The following is a 20,751-nucleotide window of genomic DNA, read 5'->3' as shown; positions in this document are numbered from 1 at the left end:
GTTTATATCTATTACCTTTCCCTCTGTTGATGCAGATCTAGAGGGTGTGTAGAAGATGGTGGATGGTTGGAGACGGATGCAGAGCCAGGCATTCTTCGGGTCTGGTCAAACATTTCCGAGTTTATTCTTTCTTCGACACTCTGTGACAGGTCATTTGGCATATGTCTCGGCTTAGGCTAAACATTCAAAACAAAAGTAGGGATGATATCATAAACTAAATTCGTTTTATCTAATAAAAAGCAGCTAGGACCAAAGCATCCAAGCACTATGACTGCAGTAATATAAGTGGAACTAGTTACAGTACTTGAAGCCTCACCCACAATTTTGTAAAGGCTAAAACACGTTTACTGAAAGTTAAACATTTATCTCATTCTCATTAGGTCCACCGTTAAACATTTATGTACCAGTGAGGCGCAATCCTCTACATCAATCAGACAAAGAGACCAATTTGATAAATAAGCTGAACCATGATTGCTCTATGGAAAAACTGCCAACCACGGATCAAGGTCAACTGTAGCTTCAGACATAGTTACAGCTACAAACATACAGACTGTAACTTCATTCATAGTAGCAGCATCTGCTGTTCCACCAATCTTTGCCACTATGCATCCACAATACAAGGCTTGTATCCACAAACTGCTTATTCAACAATTATATCTTTTCTGTATCTATATTGCAAAGTCCCTGTTCATGACTAAAAATGTGATTTTCTAAAATGTCCATCAACGTGAAATGCGAAGTTGCGAATTTTCTCATCACAACATCAATCTTTTTTAATACAAACCATGACATCTCTTCTAGTTTGCTGGTGAACAGCAACGTAATAACCTGAAGATTGGAATGTCAAGGATGGCAACAACAATAGATGACTTAGTCTCTTGGGTCTATAAATTGTCAGCCCCATGTAATGCTTTGTGACATTACTGTCAATTTTTGACATTACCATGTCAATCTTCCAAGGCCAGATTTCTTCAATGAGCACTGCTTCCTCGACAGGATCGACCTTTCAGAATGTACTGACCGATTCATGAGTGTATTTTTATCAATCTTCTAATGTATAGACGTTTTGTTGATCACATCTGCGTCATGAACAGTGGCACATTGAGACTTTACGACCATGTAGACTAACGTCACTAGTAACGCATAGACACCCGTTTTCTATGAGTAATTACACCCCTCGACATTATCAAGTTGGTGCTTCATCCAAAAATGACTTTCATTGGATCTGTGCTTACTCATGAATGATTATCACACGTCCATTGATCTGCTATATATATATATATATCTGTGTGTATGTATATATATATATATATTATGACACGCGAATGATATATATGAGATCACCCCCATTAGTGTCTTACTTTAAAAGTTTAAAGGTTGACTTGCAACAAAATTCACATTACAGTTATTTGGTATCAAAAGATTCACCATGTCTTACTCTGTTGTGTTGTAGGTGCCAAATATGTGAAAATGTGATTACAAGCTCTTAAAAGCTCAAAAACGAACAGTTAATCGCAGCCACACAAGACCGTCGTAGTTTGGATTCTCTTTCCAAAACGGCTCAAATGTGACGTAGTTGTGGTAGACGATTTCTGTTTACACTTTCATGCAACCTTATTCGTCGAAATATTTTCACAAATATACTTCACGCATTCAATAAAACTATGTCCATTGTTCTTAGGCATCTGTTTTATCGCCATTGTAATGCTGTCACTTTTAGAACTGATATCCTATAACTTACCGTAAAAATTCATTTAATTTTTTAACCTTACCTCGAAGGAGTACGTATCATTGTTTGATAATCATGACAAGCCTGTTGGTCACCTGTGATAATCGAAAAGTGCTGCAAAAATTATTTGCGAACTATTGGGTCACATGATCAGATTACGATTTGACGATTTGATCAAGCCGAAACAATACTGTAAAGCAGCGAGCATCTATATTTGATACGGGGTCTTCAGTAAAACCCGAAGTGTTTGTCATAAACTAGTGCTACGATTTAAGTTTTACGATAAGTTTTATATTGAGCTTTTTATTGGCCTTTCAATTCAAGACAAGACGTGACAAGACAATAACCAAACTGTAATGACTACATCAGATAAATAAACAGATTCCAATCAACGACGGCTTTTCGTTTTTGAGCTTTTAAGAGCTTGTAATCACATTTCCACATATTTGGCACCTACAACACAACAGAGTAAGTCATGGTGAATCTTTTGATACCAAATAGCTGTCATGTGAATTTTGTTGCAAGTCAACCTTTAAGCTCATTCAGTAGTGTTGCGTAGTATTTGAATGCCATTGCTGGTGTTGTTTGTGAAGGCATGAGTGATAGAATTAACCACAAACTAAGGCATAGGATATAATAGGTTAGAACTTAAACAGCCATGCAGGCCAATGGTCTTGACTGTTTACCCAATGTATCAATATTCCACAAACGCTTTGACCAGATGTGAATCAACTGAATCAACCAGCACTAACTAAATGAAAAAAAGTTGGATTCTTTGTGTCTCGCTGCACTGTTTGGCTGTCGCAATGATTAAATGCATTGAACGCTAATATGGAAATCACACATTAATATCCGAAATGACAGATTCGAAGGCAAAATAACAAAGGTCCATCTAGTTGTCTCTAGTCTCTCTAACTATTCCCATCAGCTAGCTGCTGATTACAACAGCAAAATATATACATTCAATGACTCATTTAAGGTATACAGTGGCATATTGTAGTGGCTCACAACATTGAATTCTGTACACTCTATTTCCTACCATTCAGCTAAGACGGCTGTATACAAAGAGGGGCACGTAGGCTTTTCAAATTTTATGTGAATACGCTAAAGAGCTAATTCAAGCTATACCGCATGGCTAACCCATTATTACCAGCCTAATAAAGCCAGCCAAGCGATCAATAACAATTGACCTATAAAGTTGGCGTTACTAGGTAGTGTTGACCCAGTTGGCTTTCTAGGTCACTGCCAATTAGAGAGTGACCTGTTATCGGAATGAACCGCAGCTGCAACGCGGCATACTGCCCACGTCACACACAGCAACCTATTGCAGCCACAGGCAAGAAATAAGAATAAGCACGGCTGAGCAGATAGACATCAATGATAACGAAATATTTTCCTCGAGGGTGCAGCCAACCGTGTCCATTGCTTTTAGCCAGCGCTTTAGTAGTCATTCAACAAGTATGATAATATATCCATGTGGTTGAGGGTCATGTGATAAATAATACAAAGCGCTCTTACCTGTATCCCTCGTGATGTGTATGGTCCAGACTGCGGAAAACTCTCTCCTTGATAACCACTGGGGTAGGCAGTCAATCTGCCAGATGCGTTAGCCAATGCTGGAACCTTCATGCCATGGCTGGGGATCAGCCTCGGTCTACCGAAACATTAGAACATTAAACAAATTTCTCTTGTAACTTTTCCTCAAGCATGAGCGTGTATTAGCTAGCATGGATCAACCACTAGTAGCTGAGAAAATAACTCACACTGAATCAGTAACGTTATCACAGTCATATAACTGGTGTTACCGCATAATCACGAGTGCTTGGGCAAATATAGCATAACAAACTAACCTTTCTTTAGACATACTCCACAGTAACAAACGATCCTTGAGACTGAAAGGTTGCCTTTATTCACACTTGTGCCCAAAACAAATTATTAAAAAGTAAGTTCTGTAATAACATCTGTGCCATCCGCAGTAGAAGCTACAAGTTCTACTATCATTGGGCAGTAAGTGGCACTTATATAATGCTAGCCATAAGCCATTCTGCCATCCCTCTAACACCCTCTCTCTTGTTGGTAAACCTACAAATTTTAATACACTTAGCTTGTCTGTCATGATTAAAACACTGAAAACAAGCTATTTTGATTGAGAGTAACACACATTGTCAGATATAATAACATATATACTATGCATCCGTAGTATATATTCTGTTAACAGCTAGTTCAATTTTAGTTACCACTATGTAACCATATAGAGATCACATGACAAATGCTGTTTGGGACAATCAGGGAAAGCACAATTAATGAATGTCTGAAGTGAACCTAAAAAAGAAAATCGATCCAATTTAGCCAACCATAAGGACATATCTGACACTCGAATCAGATCAAATAAAATGTATTCCTAAGCGTCAAGTTACCTAAAACAGTAGTAAGAATAAATATTATGCATGGCATAATCACTCAGAATATCCATCTTCATAGTGCCTACGGTTCTTGTTAACATGTTCATGGTTGTCACGGCACATTCATAATACCTATGCAATACGTATCATATGGATGCAGTGTCTAGTGTTGCAAGCAAAAGCTGACAAGTGTAGTGCACAGATTATGATGAATAGCTGACACCACTCGCCCACAACAACTGAAGTAGCTATGAGAATAAAGGACAATTCATTTCCTGGCGTATTGCTGCTGGGATTGTTCAAATAGCAGAATACTGTCTTAATAGCCATTCTCGCTCTTATTAATCTACTACCACAAGCTTTGAGCTACCTTCCTTGATGAACTATAAAGCGGTAAAGATAAAAATGTCTAACCAACTGCCGATTCTAAAGGCTAGTTCACATTATATCGTCGTTGGTCAGCATTTTCCTTTTGGCGTTCATCATTAATATTGTGAACCAATGGCATCAACGAAGCGACGCAGACACGTCGGGAAAATTTGCAGCTGTCAAACATTCCCGATATTTCGCCGATCATCGACGACCGCCTTTCAAATGTAAACCATTTCGGCGATAGTATTTCGCAGTTGCGGATAGTGTGATGTGTTCATTTCTGTTTATGATAGTCGCTGCTAGACGACTATTTAATTCCAGCACGGGAAAACAGAGATTTTTTCACGAAAATTTAAAAAGAGAATTGGAAAAATACATCATGGAGTATTTTCTGATACAAATGGAATAGGTTTGTGATAGTGTGAACATTGTTATCATCGATGATCACCAAAGACTGTTTGTATTGTGGCATCAATGCTGAGATACGGCGATATAGTGTGAACCAGCCTTAAACAGCACAGAACAATTTTGCAACAAAGAAGCTGAGGTTAAAAGTAAAGGGCGAAGGGCAGATGTCAAGACAGACAGTATGGTTGCCAGGTTGCGAGGCACAAACAACAGTAACAGATGAATGCCTTGCTAACTAGTCCACGTTTTCCGTACGAAACAAACATGGTGTGAACATTCTGAATATTTATACTGTTAAAACAAGTTTTGAGTCATGGCGACTAACAGATAAGTGACTGAGCCACTAACTAAAAAACCTTTATTTAGAATGGGCCGCCACTAATATTAAAGTCAGAAGAGTTAAGATTATTCTTATTGTAAATGTCAGGCGGTGTAAGTAGATGCCTTTAGCCTGTTTGCTATCATAATAATAGTGCATCACAATTTTTTTGCTACCAAAAATTCATCCTTTCAACAGCGATCACAAACTAAAATGGCACGCACGATGGCGACAATAAAACAGCTCGACAAACTAAAGAGCAATGGCATGATCTGCATTTCAGTGCTCACATGGAGTGATCCAGTAATGTGCCTGTTGGAACCAGACGACCAAATCGCCCCTGGAACATTTTAGACTAATTTTCCTTTCACATGGCACTCTAGGTTGCCTACCTTGGAGAGCGCCATGTTATAACGGTATTATCATGGTATCACGTGCTTCATAGGGCAAACACTGGCAGAACACATGCCTGAGAGCACCAAGTTATCGGTAAAAGATCTCATCTAGGAATGCAGAAAACTTTAAAATGGGGTTTTCTACAGTACACAAGATACTAAAGTTGTATAAACGAAACCCAGAGGTTTCACTATAAGTTTTTTTTATATATTTGTTCCTTATGATCTGCTTTATCCTAATAAAGTTTATCCCAAAGTGTTTCATTTGGAATGAACTCCTCACGGTTACATATTAAAACACATCAAATATTCAATTAGTCAACATTTAAACCGGAAATGGTGTAAAAAAAAATTAAGGACTTATGCCGCAGCAGGTTGAATGCAAAACCAACAAAATGTTTAACATGTGAATTGATTAAATAGAATAATCGTGTTGCGCATTTGATACATGAAAGAATGTCGTTTTTGCTCAAATTCAGCAAAAAAGTAAGCAAATTGGCTCTTTCAATGGAAGTAGTTGAAAACTTACTTTTAATGTGTTATTAATGATTAGCAGATGCTAGACCAACCAACAATTTTATACTATTTTTTGACATCGACACATCTAGTGATTATAGGTTCTAGTTCGAAATACTAATTCTTTATACTGTATTTATGACATTGAATGATCTCCAGAAAAATTGGAATAAAATATAATCGCGTAAAGAAATATTCCATTTACGAAAGCCACAGTTTACTATTTCTTCTGCACCAAAAATATTTTCAATCATTTAGTTTTTGACATTAGTGTCATTAGTCTGAAAACATGATCATAAAAACACACGTTTGTAGAAGCACAAAGTGGAAATGTTGGCGAGTTTTCATAAAAAGCTTGCTACCTGTTATTAATCAGGCCAAATGTATTGCTGATGGGGAGCCAATCTGTCATCTGCAATAGCTAAATGCAAATACACTACACTCAATGGCAAAGTGTGATGACAAATAGATAGACCAATGAGAACTGGTCTTGGTCAGGTGAAGGTCATGATACTTTTCCTTGGATTTTTCATGAACATTGTTGAAGCATCATCATTCTATGAGTTATCCATTATGCATCATCAACAATTTGTGATGGTAAAAGCATTTCCGCAACTACTTTAAATGTTATATTTTGCTTGAAGAAACAACGACCATGTCCCAACAATGGAAATCAGCCAATTGCAAAAAATATTTAGGGCTTTGCATATTATTTTGATAATTTATAACTATTAAAAAGTGTGGTTGGCGATAAAAAAAATAGTTAACTGGTGTGCCAGGAAACAGTAAATCTTCTGCTATATCAAAGACTAGAGTTGCATTATCGAGTTATGTCTTATCTACAGTAATTAAGCATATAAATTTGGGAAATAATAAACTATGAAAGTCTATAGAAATTAGTGATATCATGATGACACCATAACAGTCATTGGTAATATTAGATGCTAGTTATAAATAAATCCACTGACCAGTTTGAGTGAGTACAATACAGACTATGTGCAGACACACAACAGAATGAGGCGTGCATGGAACTAAAAAGAACTCAAATGATAAGGTGACAAGCAAGTATTGATGCAAAAACCCTAGTTGAAAGAAACAGTCAAATCTAGTTAGTTTTTGCAGTTGAAAGTTTCAGCCAAAGGCCTTCAGGTTGCTCAAGATATCTTGAATGACTAGAATGGAAGTGATTTATTTACATTTGAACCAAGACCTGTTGTATTGGATATACAGAGCATACTAAAGTATATCGCTCATGACATACAAAAGCATCTATTTATGGTTACATTATACTCTAAATTGGTGAAACAATGCTAGAATCACATCCATAGGTCATCACCGATGTAAAGGTTGGAAGTTATTGCTGTTTTTAACGCACAGTAATAAATCTGTTTTAATTGCTCCTGGTCTGCATACTGAAAATGCAAACTTTTCTAGTGGCAAACGCTACTCTTATCACTACCAGTAGCATACTGTCAAATTACTTTAGTCAGTGAAGCTAACTATCAAAAAATTATGAATACACTTTAAAATATATCTCATAAAAATCATAGTCATACCTACGTGAAAAAGGCAGTTGTGTATGTGTGATTCGTATTTATTAGGTTATTCGTTTGCTTAACAGCTTTGTGTCTAATTAGTACACTCCTGTTCAGATAATACTATTGTAGATCTTAACGACAAAATCAAAACGTTTCGCTTTACCGCAAAGCAGCCCTGAATGTCCTTGGTTCACAATATTTAGCAGAAAGCTCGGACTAGGCAGGTATATCTTTACTAGCACTACCGATAACTAATAAAACCGATAAGTTTTGTAGACTTAGGATCCAGCCCTATCTACATTTAGCCACTTAGTCTAACGATTACGTAAGTTAGAGCTGGTAGATGAAGTTGGCTTTTCTGCGTACCATTTTGCATACGACACTTGGCAATTTAACTTTTCATTAGTGTGAAAGAGCTGACAACTCACGTAAAACATTTTCTAACCGTTCAACGCCAGCTTTAGTGCAAATGACTGCCGTAAATATATCGTAAGTTTGTTGCATATGTGGCAGTTATAAAAGAAGTTGAAAGTAGATTATTAACTGCGTTCCCGTTTTGCTTGGATAATGGCTAGGGAAACGGGATCGTCTGATTTTGGAACTGTCTTCTATCGATCTAAGGACAGCATCAAAAACTTGAGAATCAAGTAAGAAAACAACTTATTGTTTTTATAAAGTTGAATTTATAACTATCCAATAATATTTCAAATTGATCTGTAATGATAAAACGTTCCTTAAATTAATGCATATGTATGTATCTATGATAGAGCTGTAAAAAAAAGTTTAGTTAAAGAGCATGAGTATTATAGCATATATTGTAGTTGTATTTACATAGTCAGATCAATAATACGGAAGCAAAAAAATTTTTTCTTAAATATGCTATTTTTCTAAGATGGTTTCTATTAAGCAATTGACTGCCATAAAATTTTAGCCAGCAGGCGACTGAATCGTGATTTTTGTGAGACAGCTCTACACATCATTATCTTGATTAATCAATGACTCAAACTAACCTAATTTTTGGAGTAAATAGTACTTTGAGTAAAGTTTAAAATTAACCGTGTATATGTCAGCTCTTTCGGTTCGCGTAAAGCATTTGTTATGTAATTTTAGAGTACATTTGCAGAAGGTCACTTCTTCTAGCATAGTACCTCAAGCTGAAATTGAGCAAAAGTTAGGTCCGTCTTCTTCTAATCATGAACGGCGTGAAATTCAAAGACAACAGGAGTTGATGTCGCAAAAAGAAGAGGAAACATGCACAGTGCAATGGCAGCAAAAACTTTATTCCCAGGTTGCTAAGTTTTGCTTTAACATTCTCATAACAATTTTTGTCAATTTTGTCAAACATTACAGAGTTTAATTTGAGTGGCTAAAATGAACCATGTTTTATTACATTTCAAGGAACCAGGGTTGCGTTAGCAACAGCACATTATAAAACAGCCAAAAATAGTCAGTCATTAATCTTGCTTTATACATTACAAGACACTTGATGTTTCAGCGAGAATTTAATATGTATAAACATGAAGAAAATTGTGATGGAGTGATTGAAAAAAAATATCACAAAGAAATCGTCAATCAAAGGTAAGTATAGATGCAATTAAAATTACAGTTTGTTCATGACTTTCCATTTGTATTTCTTTCTGAAACAGTAGTCATGGTATTAGAAATTTTTTTAGCACAAAATGCTTTTTTGTACAGTGAGAGGCCTACAAAAAGATTGTTTACCTATGTCAATCATGATAAGTTCACCAACCAAAGGGAGGTGAGTAGAGCCAATAATTCTTCAATACAATCCACGAGTTGTAGCGTCAGCGAGGTTATGCTTTAATGTTTGTTCTCTATCTGTATGCAGTTTCTAGTCTATTATAACAGAATATAGTTTACTATCAAACTAGGTTTTTGTTAGCAGTGTTTATTGTTCTGGTTGATGTTGCTGAATAAAGTAACTACAATGCCAAGTCCAAACTCTCTAATAGAAACATAAGCCAGGTTCAATGCTTTTAGGTGGATCATCCATAGTAGCGAATTTGGCAGTAAATTACAAATTTAATGATTATCCAAATTTAGGGCATACAGAAGATGACTACATCTCCTAATGAAAAGCCAACACCATTAGCTGAGAAAGTGGCCAACGTGAGACGACGTCGAACTGCCACATCATCAAGACTTTTGAGCAGGTATAGCAAACATTGATTTATTTTTCGTATGTATAAAGCTCCGGTTAGCATTTTCCGTGTGTTACTTTAGTGATTCACATGATTATTTGCTGAATTTCCTTTAATCAAGGAGTATTATAAAATTTGCTGCAGACCTTGGCCAGTTAGTACTACTCTTGCATGTTGATAGGGTTGTTTTACCAAAACATCTTATCGCTTGGTTTCTTGTATTATAGTGAGGGCATTGCTCCAAAAGTCAACATTGTCGACAATGCTCCAAGTGTAGAGTCGCAGAGAAGAAACCATGTGATCGTTACTCCTGAGCAAACATTCTGGATCATGGCTGACTTGAGTGCCAGAGATCAGTAGGTGTTATGCCGCTCTTAATACTTTGTAGCCTTGTCATCGACGTGTATGTGATACAAGCAGTCATTAACTATAAGCCGCTCTGCTATAAGTATGAATATTTTCCGATTACTCATATGCTATGAGCATGCATTGTATATGTTACAACATTTCCAATACTTTTCCATATGCGACTGAAGCTATAAGCGTTATTTTGCGAGAAGCAGGCATATATTTCAAGTGCAAATGTGTGTGTGCGTGCGCACACGCCCGCGCGTGTGTGTGCGTGCGTGCGTGCGTGTGTGTGTGTGTGTGTGCCTCTATCAAATTACTTATGATTTTTAAAAACACGCAATGTACTTACAGGATTGCAACGGAAGACGATGAGCATGTGCTTTGTTCCATCAAAGTTGATGCAAATGGTGTTATTACGATGAAACCAAACTTTAACCAAAGCAGTAAACCTTATCGGATTGAAACCGATAGTTTAGGCAAAGGTGAGACTCATCTCACTAGGTTTTTTCGTGGAATGTTGCAGTGTTTCTGAATGTTAGACGATATTTTTCAAGTAAGCTGCCATGGGTCTTTGTGTGTATACTCAGGCATCGTAAGATCTCTTACTGACTTCTTGAGGCTCCCATCAATTTGTTTGACAGTCTTTTAGAAACTAAACGATAAATAAACAGCGGAGTCAGTTTGACACATCTGGTTTAAAGTCTTCTGTGCTTCATAGCCATTGCTCGCTGATCAAGTCAAATATAAGCTATATTTGTGATGCAGCCGATACACAAGTCTTTGTATTTCTCTTGTATGTATTACTGTTTATCGGCATTGGTAATTTGTTTGGCTAAAATTGTTTGGCTAAATAGTAATTTGCATTGGCAAAAATGTTGTTTTTATTACATGCTTTAAAAAAAGACAATTAAAAAGATAGAAATCAGGAATTATTGAGTGAATTGAACAAATTTGTTTTGAAAGTTAGTAATCTACTAACATTGTTGAGGAGTTGGAATAGTGAATTGTAGGTTGTATTAACAGAAAGTTCACAAACTGAAGTTTACAGTGGTGGATGCAGAATAATGGTGTCACAAAATAGAAAGTGATGTTTGTTATGTGAAAGGATGAATACAAATGGTCTGGGCGTAGCTCATGCAGGATTTTGAAACTTGTGACACAAATGCAAAAACGAGCAAGTTTGGGATGTGGCAAAATGTCCAAGATTTTGTGATGTGATGAGTGAAAGTGTGGCTGAAGCATTACTTTGACTAGTGTTACTGTCAACACTGCTATGTCCTTGTTGTTGCAACAACATACGCATAGATAATGGAAACAGCGGGTTACAGTAGAGATCACTGTATTTTTTAAGGTTCCATAATGGATGAATAACCTTGGCCTTTGTTCACAGAAAACACATGTTAAGATAAACGTGAAACTGACTAGCTATAATTATACAAAACAAGTATCGCTTCCATCTGCAACCATATTAATAGACGATTTCCTTGCTTGGTCATGTTTTTTATAAGTATCTGAACATTTAAAATATTCTAAATTCGTTGTGGTAAAAATGAAGCTGATGTGTTTCTGTGTTACTTGTTTGGATTATTTTATAGAAGTTTACCTGTACACTCTGGAGAACTGTAGCAGCGCTATGAGCAACTCGGAGAAAGTGCGAGAAGAAAAGATGTATAATGAAGTATGTACTAGGATTTCTAATTGCCTCCTCCTTTTTAAGTCTAGCCATAGGCTCCCTTAACACTTCCATATCTAACAGTATGCCTCTTTAAAGAAAAAGACATAAGTTTATTGCAGACTGGCGCTAATACAATTTAACAAATAGCGCCGTGTTTGCTTTTGATGTAGTTCCAAAATTAAAAATTATGTCGCACAGATGTTTATTAAAACCTAGTCGTTCCTTAAGCTCTCAAAATGATACTTTGGCAAAAATTGAATGGTCATTGAAATATCTTGCGAATGTCTGGATCAGATTAGAACTTACAAGTTTCCTTTTATTAAACTTTTATTAACGGTTCACTTTCTCAAAACTTTGGGTCACTCAAACCTTGTCGGTGTGAGTCAAGGTCCTGAGACTTGCTTCTTTTAGATAAATTAAAATTTTTTAGTCAATGTTAGTTCGGGGTTAGTTCATTCTCATACATACGTATTAATAGCCTGAATACATATACACATAAAAACTATATATACTATGTTTGACCTATGTACAGTGGGGTGTGTATTAGCTATCCGTGATATATTGTGATATATGCATTTACTCATCTACAGCATGTGTTTGAACTAGTGCAAGGTTTACATACATGTACTCATCGACAGCATGTGTTTGAACTAGTACTAGGTTGATATGCATGTACTCATCGACAGCATGTGTTTGACCTAGTACTAGGTTGATATACATGTACTCATCGCCAGCATGTGTTTGACCTAGTACAAGGTTGATATACATGTACTCATCGGCAGCATGTGTTTGACCTAGTACAAGGCTGATATACATGTACTCATCGGCAGCATGTGTTTGACCTAGTACAAGGTTGATATACATGTACTCATCAGCAGCATGTGTTTGACCTAGTACAAGGTTGATATACATGTACTCATCGGCAGCATGTGTTTGACCTAGTACAAGGTTGATATACATGTACTCATCGGCAGCATGTGTTTGACCTAGTACAAGGTTGATATACATGTACTCATCAGCAGCATGTGTTTGACCTAGTACAAGGTTGATATACATGTACTCATCGGCAGCATGTGTTTGACCTAGTACAAGGTTGATATACATGTACTCATCAGCAGCATGTGTTTGACCTAGTACAAGGTTGATATACATGTACTCATCGGCAGCATGTGTTTGACCTAGTACAAGGTTGATATACATGTACTCATCGGCAGCATGTGTTTGACCTAGTACAAGGTTGATATACATGTACTCATCGGCAGCATGTGTTTGACCTAGTACAAGGTTGATATACATGTACTCATCGGCAGCATGTGTTTGACCTAGTACAAGGTTGATATACATGTACTCATCGGCAGCATGTGTTTGACCTAGTACAAGGTTGATATACATGTACTCATCGGCAGCATGTGTTTGACCTAGTACAAGGTTGATATACATGTACTCATCGGCAGCATGTGTTTGACCTAGTACAAGGCTGATATACATGTACTCATCGGCAGCATGTGTTTGACCTAGTACAAGGTTGATATACATGTACTCATCGGCAGCATGTGTTTGACCTAGTACAAGGCTGATATACATGTACTCATCGGCAGCATGTGTTTGACCTAGTGCAAGGTTGATATACATGTACTCATCGGCAGCATGTGTTTGACCTAGTACAAGGTTGATATACATGTACCCACGGCAGCATGTGTTTGACCTAGTACAAGGCTGATATCTTATTTCATACACAGCTATATCTAAGCATGCTCATCAGCTATGGAACTGTTACTGCTAAAATTTGATTGCCAGCGTCGTTGATATTAGATTGGTTCAATCTATATATTTATCTAGGTTTTAAGTTATCTCACGCAAGAATCGCGTGCAAAAATACTTATAGATGCGTAACAGGAATGCGAAACGCCTTGGTATATACACTAGTGATGGCTAATGGTAGCTGGCTGAGTTCCACCTACTCATGACCAAAGTAATTTACCAGGTACGAAATGGAAAACATGATCAGATCAAAAAACGATCAGATTTTTTGCCCTTTTTGAAACAACTATGAATTTTTGTTGTGTTTCGTCGTATATCTGCAAATGATTTGCTTTACATTTGAAATTTGCGCAATGCTGTTCCCAATTCATACTTTGGACATTTGGGAATTATATACAACACTTTAAAATCGTCTCTCATAATTCATGGCTTAAAAATTTAAAAGCGTCTTACAGCCACATCGCAGTCGATTTTTGTTGATCGATAAAACTCTCTGACTGTATGTATAGAAGGTTTCTATCTCTACATCAATACACCTGTTCCTTTCACCGCGTATTCTCAACTAAATGTTTGCTATCTCTCACCCAGATAGCTGCCAGAAAATTTAATTTGAGAAATTGTTCTGTTCAACATGGATTATATTCTTATCGTTCCTTTAGCAGCATTGCACACATTTATTTCTCTGTTATTTCCACAGTTATACTCAAGGCACTCACAGTATCTCTCAAGTCTGGTAGGCAGTGAGTTTGAGCTGCCTCCTTTAGGAGTTCTAAGGCTTATCCTGCATGGCCAGATTGTGTCAGCACGAAACTTTGAATATGATGACTTATTTGTGCGTTACGTCATTAATGTACCTTCTCAAGGTAAGTAGTAATAGCAAGTTAGTTAACAGAGTTTTATTAGTTAATCACGTGTAAAATGCAGCGTATGCTACAGCATGCTTTTAGGCTGGATAAATCACTTTTGCATGGTGCTTGTGAAATTATAGTCAAGTTGAGGCAAGCATCTGTTGCCACCAACAATGCTCGCAAGATCAGTTTAGCTTTCTACCTGAACATGAAAACTTGTGTGGCTGGTCCTTACATCGACCAATTGCATCACTAGTTAGCCTATCATCTGAAGCTATCTCTGCTTCAGATGATAGACAGTGGCTTATGTCTGAGAGAGGTCGCCCGTTCAGGGGCTGCCACGAGAGAAATCAGTGATTTGCACTAAACAAGGCCCTAACTCCATTTGCTGAACTTATAATCTTCTATATATCATATATATTTCTCAAAGTTGGTCGTATGTATGTCGTTCCAACTATAGTATTAAAATCTTGGAATAAAGCATCCATAAAGCAGAAGGTTTGATCTCGGTACCTCCCATTCACCAGTCAGACACCTTACTAACTAAACCACATGAGCTTGATAAATTCGTTAGGCAATATATGTTGCTATATTGGGGCAAATAGTCTACTGCTTTCGATCACGATGCAAAGCGACAGCTTAATGTCATAAGGGTAGCTCTTATTAGTAAGCTTACTCAAATTATCCATTGGTAATGTGCCAGGCTAATAATAAGTGTCAGGCAACTCTTATTACCTTTCATTGTTTATAAGCTGATTTTGAACACCCGGGCAACGCCGGGTAGCACAGCTAGTATTACCATATTTATATTTCTGTGTATCACAACAGTAATGCTGGAATTTAAGTGTCTCACAACAATTCAAAATATTTTGTAATTGAGTTTTTAAAAGTATCTTTGTCAAAATTCGGGAAATGTATATTGGAAGTTGTCTCATTCTGATGCAACTACATCATAATGCTCAAGTACTATTTGAATGGCTATTTTTAAGACCATGTTATCGTAGATGATATATATTCTCACTTCATACAAGAATTAATGACAATACACAAAACTTGTTTTTTGACGAATTACGTTGTAGTATACTGTTTATTATATTATCAGTAAATTTATGTGCACTTGTTCTAATTTCTATTGTTATTATTCTGTAGTAAATTGTCACAGCTACTCATATCACATAATATACATGTAATATATAGACGCCTGGTTGTAGAGCAAGGCTGGGGAGTAGAGTCAAACTTTAAGTTAGCTGGAGTAACCCAAACATGTATCACCAAAGTTGAGGGACGGGTAAGATATATCTCTCACTATTAATTCAATAGGTATTATCTTTAGCCTTAAGTTTCGCTAATTTGGTGTAACTAGTCTAACTGATTGGTACATGTGTGCAGTCAAATTAGGACCCAGCTATAAATGACGGCTGGCATTTAGTCAAAATGGTAAAATAGGCATCAGCACACGTAAAACTCTATGTTGATAGTGATAAGAACCTCTTACGGTGCTGCATTTAATCATATATGTAGCATAAGTAGGTATGTTATATCATATTTCTAAACATGAGGTATCGTCTAAACATCTTACAACCACATATTTTTAATATTTTTTAGGATAATGTGGCGTTTTTCTCCTTTCCATTTGATGCTGAAATGTTTTACAAAAGACCTGCCGGAGAAGGTGATCAAACTGGTAAGTACAGCTGTGTCACTTTCAAGTTGGCAGCCCAGCTTTCTCTCATTTTGTTTGTTAATTTTGATTTTCTGAATTTCCTTATTAAGTTCGAGTTATGAATCCTTACTTTGTAATCGTTAAATTTTATATACAAAATATACATATATATTTTTGTTATTTACTAAGTTTTCAACAGGAAGTGATGTTGTAAGTAGTATTGTAGTATTGTACAGTAAAGCATTTAAGTTATTGCGCTTTGTTTTTCATCACTTTTATGCTGTCCAGAACTGCTATATCGGCTCGTGTTAGTTTTTTGTTTTCTACCATAACTGTACATACCTTTGGTGTATTCATAAACGTACTGCTTTTTTGAGATCATTATGATGTCCAATTTCATCATTGAAGCAGCACTCACGCAGGTTTAGTTTTCATGTGCTACTGTGCTTATGCTGTTGTCACACATAGACGTGGTAGCTGGCGTAGTATCAGACGTGGTATCAGATGCGGTATCAGACATGGTATCAGACATGGTATTAGACATGGTATGATACATGGTATCAGACATGGTATCACACATGGTCTCACACATGGTATCACACAAGGTATCACACGTGGTATCAGACATGGTATCAGACGTGGTTTCACATGTGGTATCACACGTGGTATCACACATGGTATCAGACATGGTATCAGACGTAGTATCAGACGTGGTATCTCCTCTGTGCATTGGAACTCTACTTGTCATGTATGTACACAACAAGTAAATACTAACCACCTCTACTAACTTTCTATTAAATAAAAGGTTAGATAGCTGTAAATCTTGTTACCTCTATCAGTTCTACACACTGTTAATGATGAAGCTGTGTAATATCTTACAGAGTTCTTACATTCTACCGGAGGAGCTAAGATATTTAGTCTTAAATCATGAGAACTAATATGACTCATTCAGCTGGTTGAAAATTTTGGTTCCCACAATTTTAACCAAAGTTTACTTTGGTTTTGGCTTATTGGGCATCCAATAAGCTATTATAAGTATGCGTGTGGAGATCATATCAAGATCTCCACACAGATATCATTGTATCATTACAATGTTCAGTTTGTAGACTTAATCACAAGCACAAACAAGGTCATTGACTACATTAAGTATAGCTCAATATAAATTGAGAACTTTTCTACTGAAAGCTGTTGGTGCAGAAAGTGTTAGAACAGCTCATGGCCTTGCATTGTTTAGCTGACATATTGGGTGCCCTTTATACATGCCTCTATGATCATGGTAACATACACCAAGTTTTCTCCTTTTTTTAGGACAAGTTATCAAGTCATGGCCGAAAATATTCTTTGAAATTTGTTCTCTGGACAGCTGGTCAAGATTTCGTCCTGAAGGCTACTGTGCCGTCACGATACCAAATACACCAGGTGTGATATTTTATGCTAATAATATTACTTGACTAAATACATTCATCTTAGCTAAATATATAAGCTGTGTTGGTAAAGATTTTGTAACTCTGTACTTTTGCTGTCTTTGAAATTGACTGTTACACTTTATTTCACTCACATGTTTTTATTGTAAGTTTTAGGTAGCCTGGAAAAAAGTAAAATAATTTTGTCAAAAAACAATAGAGACTCTGTGAAAATTTTTTATTCAGTTGTTGCTTTAGAAAATGGCAACATACATGTAGATTCTAAGGCTATAGGTTTTGCTACAAAATAGGATACGGTGCCGCCCTTATCTTTGTCAGGACTTATCTTATTGCTTTGAACATGGCTGCTAAAATATCATGGTTGGTCAAGGTCAAAACAATTCTTAAAAGTTAAAATTAAAGATAATATAGCAGCTCTCTAAAAATATAGGAAAACCTAATGGAGGATATACGTGTTCTCTGTGGATTTCTTGCTTTTGGAGGAAAGCAGTTTATTTGGTTGAGATGTATTTACAATGATTGGAAAAATTAGCTGTCTGATTTAGACCAAACATGCTATGTTTGGTCATGTTTTGTCATATCTTGTTATGTTATGTTGTCATGAGTATTATCTTGTCACGTTATGTTACAAGTACCAAAAATTTTCTTCATCAAACTATATGTAATCTGATTCTGCTGCTTTAGCAGAATTAGCTTATTTGTTATAATAATAAAGCTGTTTTTTATTATTATTTATAATCCTCATTGCTACAACTAATTTTGATAGTGAAAATGTTTGGAGTTTTGCGCTAATAACTTGGAGTTGTCTACACTTAACTTGTAGTATTAACAGGCCAATATCTAGGCTAGTTTCATAGTAAAGGCAATTGGAAATTTCTAGTCAATGACTGAACTGATCACTTGCCACATTTGAATTTTGATCTTTTTGTTTGCATGCTAGGAGAACATTCGGTTGAACTAAACACGTGGCGTCCAGTTGGTCCATCAGTCGTGTCCAATCTGCGACGATTCTTCATCGGAGGAGCTCCAGAGCTAGAAGATCTCAGCTACGTTTACATTCCTTCCACATTTCAAGTACGTTTATATTCTACTACTTTAGGAACTCTAGTACTGTACAACTGCATGTCCTTGTTACAGTCAGGTATACACTTACAGATTTGACAATATGCAACATAGAATTTGAGCAAATATTTGACTCACTAACATTTTCATTTTTTCAAGCGAAAACAAAGAGTGGCAAAATTTAAAATTAAAAGGTAAATCTGAAAAACAAAAAATATTTAAGCCAAATTAGTATCAACTTTACTTTGTGTAAATGTGAGTAAGTGCAATCCTTATCACCATTTTGACTTCCGAACTTGCTTTTGCATAATGCATTGGTTTTAATGCTAACTGTAATGGACTGCAGTATTTATTAAGGAATTAACATGATAGGTTTTGGGATAAGAAATGTGTTAAACTAATTTCTGTGTATTTTTTTTGAAATCTATGCTCTAGCATACACTGGTTTTAACATATGAAGCATGTCTCAGAATGAATTAACGCCATTTGTAGAGGTTTGACTGTACTTATGTAACTTACTATGTGGATGCGCTGTTGTCACATACATACATACATTACCTCATATTGTACGTCTTTAAGTATTCTGTGTGGTATCTTTCAATTACAGTTATCAATCGATCACATTGTTATATGTTTTTTGTTATCCTAACCTTGTCTTTCACAGGGCTCTCATTTAAGCAGATTTGGCTTCAAGACAGAATCTTCTGGATCATTAAAAATCAAACTCAGCGTTATGTTACAATCACAGTGAGTCACTCAGAGCTTGCATCTTTATGTAAATTGAATGTAATCGCATTCTTGCTGTTTGACCATTATCGTTACACTTCTCATTACAGAGACTTTTGTTTCTCAAAGAAAGCTAAAAGAGCTGGCAAGAAGGATGCATTGATGGCTCAGCTTGGGTGAGTGTCAGCCACCTTTTAGAGAAAAAAAGGTTTTCTTGATATTAAGTATCGAATGCCGTCTAAGAAATAATAGTTTGTGCTCTCTGTTAAACAACAAAACATTTACTTTGTTCTGTATGAATATCGCCATTTGTATAAGTCTTGATCGCCGAAAGTTTATGCTGTCCTTTTTTATAGAAAACCCTGACTGGAATTGAAAGACAAATTGGTTACTCCGTAGATTTGTGGAAATGACACATTTTAGCTGAATATGAATGCCTATTATAGGCATTCATATTCAGTTAAGATAAGTGAACGAAAAATAGGATATGCTTTTGATTGTTTTTCCAAATATTTTTGACCATTTGTTTAGTTAATAATCATTTGCAACTCTTCTTACAGCTCAACTGTAGATTACACAGAGATCAGGGCTGTTATAGGTAAGGAACATTTACATTACTGCAACTGCTGCATGAGACCACAATGCAATTCAATTTTTAAATTATGCTCAATGTACTCAAGACATTACTAATTCTTATTAGAATTTCTTCAAAATTAATGTCATGTTATGGATTTCAGATGCATTCTCAAAGGCTCACGGTAGGATGCAACTGGCGAGAAAGAATGCTCTTAACAACCTGAGGGAGCTGTCATTAGATGATACTATGACTGTGGCAGCTGAAACTGCTCCTCTTCATTTGTAAATTTTAAAGTATTTAGGCTGTCAGTTCTTCCATCAAGTTAATAAGTTGCACGAATATTTTTCACAGTTTATTTTAATTGTATTGATCATGTTTGCCATTGTTTATTGTCTAATTTATTTGAAGGTTTTGTGGCAGGTAGTGCTTGTAGTTCAGCTCTCACGAGTTTATTTATACATTTTTTATCTAATTTCCCAGACAATTTTTTTAAATGTGTATAAATTACACATTCATATCATTTAGGATATTCTTATGGCCTGAGATGTTTCAAATAAATTCACTTATTTCAGAGTTTTGCGTTTGGTATAGTTACGGTCGAGCCATACTGCATGGAAGTAAGCGTAATAGTTGGGCTAAATTGTTTTGATTGAGTTTCTTTTTCTCCAACTATTGCAATTGTTGAATCATTGACATGAATACACATTGCTCTAAATAACTATCATATACACAAACAGCACACCGCTATGAGCTACAAATTATTAGTACATGTAGAAACAAGTGTTATTCCTGACGGGTTGCACGAAAGCCGTAGCATTGCAAC

At 36.1% G+C, this 20,751-nt stretch overlaps 2 protein-coding genes across 2 annotated transcripts in view; one reads left to right on the top strand and one right to left on the bottom strand.

The window, feature by feature from the left end:
* LOC137392221 (serine-rich adhesin for platelets-like) overlaps nucleotides 1-7,744 on the bottom strand; it is a 45,920-nt gene extending 38,176 nt beyond the window's left edge. The window contains exons 1-4 of the mRNA XM_068078879.1: nucleotides 7,698-7,744; nucleotides 3,580-3,811; nucleotides 3,248-3,383; nucleotides 16-176 (exon numbers count right to left, since the gene is read on the bottom strand). Of these exons, the coding sequence (XP_067934980.1) occupies nucleotides 16-176; nucleotides 3,248-3,383; nucleotides 3,580-3,593 (311 nt within the window). The 5' untranslated portion in view covers nucleotides 3,594-3,811; nucleotides 7,698-7,744. The remainder of the gene's footprint in view (nucleotides 1-15; nucleotides 177-3,247; nucleotides 3,384-3,579; nucleotides 3,812-7,697) is intronic.
* A 478-nt stretch (nucleotides 7,745-8,222) lies between these two features.
* Nucleotides 8,223-20,493, top strand: LOC137391130 (tectonic-like complex member MKS1). Its single transcript, XM_068077494.1, has 17 exons — nucleotides 8,223-8,326; nucleotides 8,790-8,967; nucleotides 9,175-9,257; nucleotides 9,375-9,438; nucleotides 9,744-9,853; nucleotides 10,069-10,197; nucleotides 10,544-10,674; nucleotides 11,788-11,870; nucleotides 14,326-14,491; nucleotides 15,688-15,764; nucleotides 16,082-16,160; nucleotides 17,448-17,558; nucleotides 18,504-18,637; nucleotides 19,290-19,372; nucleotides 19,462-19,527; nucleotides 19,912-19,949; nucleotides 20,089-20,493. The coding sequence occupies exons 1-17, from the start codon at nucleotides 8,247-8,249 to the stop codon at nucleotides 20,211-20,213; spliced, it is 1,737 nt and encodes a 578-aa protein (XP_067933595.1). The 5' UTR covers nucleotides 8,223-8,246; the 3' UTR covers nucleotides 20,214-20,493.
* The last annotated feature ends 258 nt before the right edge of the window (nucleotides 20,494-20,751 follow it).

Source organism: Watersipora subatra, chromosome 3 (assembly GCF_963576615.1).
Source record: "Watersipora subatra chromosome 3, tzWatSuba1.1, whole genome shotgun sequence".
In the NCBI taxonomy this organism is placed as follows: Eukaryota; Metazoa; Bryozoa; class Gymnolaemata; order Cheilostomatida; family Watersiporidae; genus Watersipora; species Watersipora subatra.
Note: the sequence above shows the minus strand (reverse complement) of the source record. Positions and strands in the feature narration are given on the sequence as shown.

Bases quoted from the DNA above. Each gene is read 5' to 3' on its own strand.
- LOC137391130 (XM_068077494.1), top strand. From the start codon at position 8,247: ATGGCTAGGGAAACGGGATCGTCTGATTTTGGAACTGTCTTCTATCGA. The intron at 8,968-9,174 runs GTTGCTAAGTTT...TTGATGTTTCAG, and splicing joins AGCAAAAACTTTATTCCCAG to CGAGAATTTAATATGTATAA. The intron at 19,373-19,461 runs GTGAGTCACTCA...TTCTCATTACAG, and splicing joins AGCGTTATGTTACAATCACA to AGACTTTTGTTTCTCAAAGA.